We start from the raw sequence: 7,432 nt of genomic DNA on the forward strand, positions 1-7,432 counted from the left end.
CCATGTGTAGACCCAAGAGGAGTGAAAAAATGTAGGCCCTGGCAGGGCAGCCACATCTTAAGGGAACAAGAATCTCCAGCACACAATCCAATAGTCTCTGCTATCAAATCCCCTTCCCAATGCAGGCTTCCAGCCTTATCAAGTCTTGAGCATAGCTTTAAGGAAAATGCACAGCTAATTAGACATTTACAAAAATGAATGTTTGTAACTAAAAGTGATCAAAGGATTTATTATCTGAGTAGAAAAAAATTATGAGACCTATCCAGGGTAGGGTCAAGTAGCTCAGATAGTGTGTTTACAGAAGCAGTAGAGAGGAAACACAAAACTGCTGTTTTATAACTCTATGGGGTTCCTCTCTTTTAGCATGTTATACTAAGTTTTTAGAGATTAAGTAAAATAAATCTAAAGATTTTAGAATTTCACATTTATTTAGCTTGTTATCCTTTATTTATCAATCATTCTTAAAGCAAATGACAAATCTACTTTTCAAAGATGAAGGAAGGCCTGCTATTACTGAGGATATCTCCAACATTCTATGCAACTCCAAAACCAGGAATGTTTCACACAACTGCAGCACTCTGCTTTTTAAGGCGATTACCCTTAATGTATGCATACTCATTTGCCTATATTTGTCACAAAGTGAAATGGCCTGTGACATCTCATGATTGATAAGGCTGGAGTCAAGCCATTTACATGACTTCTAGATATACCTCTTTTAAGACTCTCCAAGAGCAAATTAACCAATATACGCCATTTACTGAAAAGGGAAAAGAAAAAAAAGAAGAAACGTCCTTCATGGTCTTTCATTCATTTCATCAATGAGGACACACAAGGCAGCATCTTTCTCTATAATCTGGTCTCTCCTATGACCTGAATTTTCTCTTTGCTGTTCATTCTGTCCAGTACAATTGTTGCTATCATCAGCATCCATTGGTTCAGTTTTTACTCTCATCCCTGCTTCTGAATGGGGCAAATCATCAGGCAAAGAAGCCAAGCAATTCTGAATCATCTCAATGACTCGCTCCAAGTGCTTTTGAAACCGTTCAGCTGTTTCAAGGCGTTGACGTTTCTGCACCTCCATCATGACTCTCAATGTCTCTCTTGCTTGGTGGGGTCGGTATTCATTTATGAGATGATGCACATGCACAAAAAGCAGCTTAAGATCTTCTAGCTTCTCTTCTCGTTTTATACTCCCAGGGCTTCTTATCAAGATATCTAAGAGGTCTAAGAAATTAATAAGAATAGACATATTGAGTTTTCTCAGTTCTTTCTTGTGATCAAACTGCATAGGATGAAGCCGTTCGATGCCCTGACTTTCTAAAGGGCGAATGATAAGATCGTCACATTGAAACTGATTGCCAAACATCATATAACTGTCTTTTATTGGAGGTGGAGGCTTGGGAGCTAGGCCTTCCTGAATATTTTCATCTGTATATTCCTTGATGTACTGCATTGGAGGTGGCGGAAGGGCACTCACTTGTTGTGGCTCACCCATTGCGGAAGATCAAAAATCTATGGAAATAAACCAAAAATTTAGAGTCGAGCTACAAAACAAACCTGTCACATTGTATACTACAGACAGAGTATTTTCTTTTTTTCCTTGGCAGTTTGGGGCCCAGGACAAAATGATCTCCTTAGTTTCTAAAACAACAGGGTAAGGCTGCCATCTTTTTCTAATTAGCATTATATCTTCAATCATCTGATAATTTTTCCTTCTCTGCTTAAGGTTTTCATCAGCACAAAAAAATGTGTAGTATATTTTCATCTATAAATAAAATCTGGATTCCTCACCAGTTATTCCATTTCTCTACTCCTCTCTACAGCCAAATTACACATACTGCATATTCATTTTTGTCATTATCCAATTTGGCCTCAACCTACTAACTCCACAAAAACCATTCATCAAGGTCATCAGCAATCACCAAACAAGCAAATCCAATAGATATTTTTCAAAGGTGATTTTACTCAATGATTCTTCAGCATTTTCTTCTTTTTCACCACACTTCCCTTCTCCCTTGGCTTCTGTGAGCCTACATTTATGTTTCTCTCCTACCTCGCTGGCCACTCCCTGTCTAGCTCCTTCAATGCCTCTACTCCACCCAAATTTTAATGTTGGCATGCCTCAGAGGGTTTCTCTGGGGCCCTCTTCTCACTCTAAACTAGGGCATCACAAACTCAAGTGCCGAAGGGAGAAGGCAAGCGACGAAAACAGTGAAGCACTCTGGGGCAAGGATTCAGATGAATTAAGCACATGCATGCCAGCCAGATCTCAAAGCCTCCAGCCATTAGATTTCACGTGGGAATGAAAAAATCATTGTTCCTCAGTTTCCTGATTTCTGAAATGAGGGCAAAAATCCAGATTTTATGCAGAATCTCTCGATTTTTAAATAGTGGTAACTAATTTCAGAAAGTGTCAAGTTCTGTGGGGTCAAAAAGAATTTATCTACAACAATCTTCGTGGTCTGCAGTTTTAGACCTCTGCTTTACAGTCTCCCTTGCGTAATCTCAGTCAATTCTACAGCCTTAAACACCAATTCTATCACTGATTCTCAACCAAAGTCAATTTTGCCCACTAGGAGACATATGGCAAAATCTGGAGACATTTTTACTTGTCACAACTGGGGGATAGAGTGCTACTGGCATCTAATGGGTAGAGGCCATGGATGCTGCTAAACCCTTACATGACAGCCCCCAACAAAGAACTATCCATCCCCAAATATCAATATATTGTGCCAAAGTGGAGAAACCCTGGTCTATGATTTAGGACTCTGTACTTTCTACCTCCAATGGAGACTGCCTCAGTTTCTTCTGAATGTCTCATAAAGCATTCAAAAAAAGAATTACCTCCTCTCCTCCCTATCACAAATTTATCAAGTCCTGCTGATTCCACACCTTCACTATCTCAAATTCATCAGTTCTGGCCAAACCACCATTCCTTCTTGCCAGGGATATAATGGCTTCCCCCAAGGATCCTTCAGCTTTCACTACTGTTCTTCCACATAATAGCCAGCATTAATTGTTTTCATCCCACATTCCTTCTCCTTCACTATATCCTAGCAGAACTGTCTTTAATCTACTATTTTTACACTATTCTTTAACTATACTATACTATTAACTATAACCTCTTCTTTCAGTCTTTCCACATGCTTTTCTTCCTGCTTCAGGCAGTAGCTTAAAATGTCACCTCTAAAGAAAAACTTACTTAATTATTCATCAAAAGCAGATCCTACCTTCTTTTATTCTCTGAACCGGTATTTGATTTCTCTCCCTGAGCAAACTACAAGCTCCATAAGAGAAAGGACTCTCTATCATAGTTCTATGTCCACAACCTTGTACACAGAAGTTTCATAGGCATTTGTTAAGCAGCTTCATCCATTTCAAAACAACTCCAAATCAATGGGAATTTGGAGGTAGGTACAAACATCTTTAATGTGTATTCACTCTTTTGGTTGTTTACGGTTTGTCTGATGTAGGACAATGAGTATCCAGGGATGATGATTATGACAACAGATAATATATGAGACATACTACGTGCCTTTTCTTGTGGTTGTGAGTACTTTTCTTGTGGTTGTGAGAAAAGCTGCTTCCGTTTTGGAGAGGAGACAACTGTGGCTCAGAAAGGTTGAACCACTTGTATAACGTCACCAAGTAGTAGAGGAAGGATCCAGAACCTAAAGACTTCAAACAGTGCACCATACTATCTTTCAATGATAAACAAAAAAAAAACACTACCTCCATTATAGTGTTGCTTACAATCTATCAAGGAAAATAGATAAAAAAAAAAAAATAATAACTAAATAACTAACTACAAGTTTTAAGGCTACTACAAAAGACCAACAGATCAAACTACCAAAAATAAATCTAAAAATTCCACACTGGAAAATATATCATAAGCAAAATTAAAAGATAATCCCATTCTTCCGGGAGAAAAACACAAGTCTAAAAAGGAGCAAATACTAGCAATTTTATTTTGACTTTTTAAAAACATATTTTCTCTGACTCCACCCCCACTAGAAGGAAAGCATTAGGACTTCAGGAACTGCCTGTCTTGTTCACAGCTCTACCTCCAGCACTACAAGACCCTCAATAAAAGTCCAATGAATGAGATTTTTCAAAACCTGTGTTTTTTAAAAAACAGAAAAATAGACAAAAGAGGACAAGGAAAATGCAAATGCCGAATAAAGGCAGGAAAGTATTCAGACTAGTACACTTTTAGAAGCAAATTTTAAGAATTTTCATCTAACAGACTATGAAGATTTCAAATAACCCATCGTTCAACAAATATCAGAACACCTTCTATGTGACAGGCACTGGCTTCCACAGAGGTCATACTCTCCTTTCTCTCATTTTCTTCAGTGCCATCCCAGTTTTAGAAGCAGCTCTTAGCTATTCTGGCCCCAGGGAAACCTGTTGGGGTGGAGGGGACCCACCTCAGTTCTCATAGAAGCCATCTTCACAACCACCACATAACACTCGTGGCTGGTGGGCCAGTACCACCCAAGAGAATATGGGGCGATTCTCATACACAAGTAACAGGAAACATACACATTTGGAACTTAATTTGGCAGTATCAAAATTTTAAATGCTGATATTCTCTGAAGCAACAATTCTACTTCTAAAAATTTATTCTACGCAAATATTGGCACAAGTACATAAACTTGTGCGTTAAGGGTGTTTAATGCAGCACTGTTTGAAGAGTATAATCCATGACTTCATCAATATGAGCGGTGGATAAAATATTCCTATGTAATATAAGACAGCCCTAAAGGAAAAAGGGGTGAAACTACACGGGATTGGAAGGTTATAAACACTGTGTACTGGGGGCGCCTGGGTGGCTCAGTCGGTTAAACATCCAATTTCGGCTCAGGTCATGATCTTGCGGTTTGTGAGTTCGAGCCCCGCGTGGGGCTCTGTGCTGACAGCTCAGAGCCTGGAGCCTGTTTTGGATTCTATGTCTCCCTCTCTCTCTCTGCCCCTCCCCTGCTCATGCTGTCTCTCTCTCTCTCTCTCTCTCAAAAATAAATAAACTTAAAAAAATAAAATAAAACAAAAGACACTGTGTACTGTTTCACTTACAACACATGATAGCTGCAAACAGTAATAATCAACTTTTTAAAAACAAATATAAATTCAGACTTACAGAACGTTGTGTGAAAAGTACAAAGAACTTTCCATATCCTTCACCCAGATTCTCCAAATGTTAGTAACATTTTCCCTCATTTGCCTTATTGGTTTCCCCCAATACTCTACCACATACCCCCCAAACAAGAATGTTCCCTTATAACAAAATTATTACCAAAATTACAGAATTAGCACTGATCTGGTGCTTCAAAATCAATTTTAGACCGCCCAGGTTTCACCCCACTTAATCCGTTTTCCAAAGGCCAACTACATGACAGGTACGTTTTATATCCTTAGTCTTCCTAACAATTCTAAGAGTTAAGTACTACTGTCAGTTTCATTTTCGAGAGGAAGATCCCGAGTCTCATTGAGGTGAAGTGTTTGCACCAGATCAAAAGGCTAGCAAAAAGCACAGCAGGAATTCTTATCCTAGGTCCTTTTAGCTGCAAAGTAGCAGCTCTCTTAAATCAGTAAACGATGAATCTTCTAAATGTACAAAAGGAAGCTGACATATTACAGACATTATTATTATTTCCCTATCACTTCTCTAGAATGAACTTTTCAAAGGCAACGTCTTTAGTAAAACCAGCGCCAAGCGTTACACACGGTTATCAGATTTAAGAACCACCTTCTAGTGTTTGCTCCACGCTGAGGGCTTGACCAAAAAAAGGAAGGTATTCCAGGGTCCCACCCCCAGACATATGATTCATTTCGTCTACTGTGAATGGCACCGCGGCAATGTAGCTTTTAAACATCCCCAGATGAGGGGCGCCTGGGTGGCTCAGGCCGTTAAGCGCCGGGCTCTGGCTCAGGTCATGATCTCACGGTTGGTGTGTTCCAGCCCCGCGTCAAACGCAGAACCTGCAGCCTGCTTCGGATTCTATGTCTCCCTCTCTGTCTCTGCCCCTCCCCCGCGCACACTCAGGCTCTCTGAGAAATAAAAATATAAACCTCTCCAGATGAATGTGACCATTAGGCTAGGGATCGGCCTCCCTTCTCCAACTCCCCCCCCCCCCCCATCACACACACACTCCCCCGTAACTCAGCCGATTGGACCGCCTCCCGGAGGAGGAATAGCTGCAAATAATACTGGGATGGTCATTCTCAAATGACACAGGCCGGAGACCAGAGGAGTCTCCAAAGCCACACAGGTTAGCAAAACAGCGGCGAGAGCCTAGAACTCTGGTCTCCCAACCTGCAGTCCGCCTCCGCCTCCCCATACGGAGGAAGGGAGCCCTGAGCCCGCCAGGCCCCGGGTATCTTCCTCCCGGCTCCCCACCAGCAGCAGCGAGACCGCACTCTCCGAGTGACCCGGGAGAGGAAGGGGACAGAGCATACTCCGCTCCAGGCCTCCCCCATTCCCAGGCCGCCCAGAGGAAGCCCCGAGGTCCGGAAGAAGAAATGCCCGCGGAATCGAGCCCCAAGCCGCCACCGCCCACTCACCTCAGCCCAGGGTTTACACTGGAGCCGCCTTCGCCTCCGCAACCGAAATCCAGCTTCCGGCCACCTCCTCCAGGAAGAAGCCACTGACACTGTCCCTTGATTGGCTGGAAGCTCTGTCTTTTAGCCGAGGCCCTAATCCCGCCTCAGACCAGTGGCTTGCTAATGCGCCTGCGCATATGTCCCCCCGTTCTGTGGTATAGTAGCCCGCGGGTTTCAGAGTGGGGGTGAATGTGTTGGTACTTTCTGCCAGTGAAAGTAGCTGCTGCGAGCGCCATTCCTTTTTTTCCTTTTCTTTCCCTTTTTTTTTAACATCTGAAATTAAACAACTCATTCATGTGCCTTATATAAAAGTTAGAAAATGCAGATAAGCAGGTATTTTTTTTAATTGTATCTACTGTAACCGCACCGTCGAAAATAACATTAAAAAATTGTGGTTGAACTCTATATGATTAATTATTAATCTGGAAATATTTGTGAACACGATTGGGAATCAATAACATATTCTCAATTTTCATTTCCTCACTGTGTATTCACATATGTTTTCATTTATCTAATTATATTTCCAGGTAACAGATTAACAGGTTAAAAAAGATATCAGTTAAAGATTCTTTTGGAGGTTATTTTCATAAGAAGTCACAAATTTATAAGTTTGTGGGAATCTCACAAGAGCAAATTGGACACACACACAAAAGGTTGTTATTCTGATAAAAGTTCTCAACTTTACCTCTTTAAGATTATTTTATTTCATTTTTTACAAAATTAGGGGGTTCCAAGTATATACAAGTGTAGAGAGAGCAGTGTACTGGTCATCCACCCATTAGATCTAGACATTATTTCATTTCAACATGCGACTCCAAAATAGATGGAC

General features: G+C 41.0%; 1 protein-coding gene across 7 annotated transcripts; it reads right to left on the reverse strand.

The window, feature by feature from the left end:
- Window positions 1-407: 407 nt before the first annotated feature.
- MED7 (mediator complex subunit 7) lies at window positions 408-6,666 on the reverse strand. Of its 7 annotated transcripts, none has more exons than XM_060634829.3 (3): window positions 5,750-5,966; window positions 3,536-3,678; window positions 408-1,512 (listed from the first exon to the last, which is right to left on the reverse strand). In XM_060634829.3, the coding sequence occupies exon 3, from the start codon at window positions 1,493-1,495 to the stop codon at window positions 794-796; it is 702 nt and encodes a 233-aa protein (XP_060490812.1). In that variant the 5' UTR covers window positions 1,496-1,512; window positions 3,536-3,678; window positions 5,750-5,966; the 3' UTR covers window positions 408-793. The 7 variants fall into 7 exon arrangements, with proteins under 7 accessions (XP_060490812.1, XP_078302385.1, XP_060490811.1 ...); XM_078446259.1 differs by lacking the exon at window positions 5,750-5,966 and adding an exon at window positions 5,141-5,738 and having other exon boundaries at window positions 3,536-3,671; XM_060634828.2 differs by lacking the exon at window positions 5,750-5,966 and adding an exon at window positions 5,141-5,738.
- Window positions 6,667-7,432: the final 766 nt, after the last annotated feature.

The sequence above is a fragment of the Panthera onca genome, chromosome A1 (genome assembly GCF_046562875.1).
Source record: "Panthera onca isolate mPanOnc1 chromosome A1, mPanOnc1 haplotype 2, whole genome shotgun sequence".
Lineage (NCBI taxonomy): Eukaryota > Metazoa > Chordata > Mammalia > Carnivora > Felidae > Panthera > Panthera onca.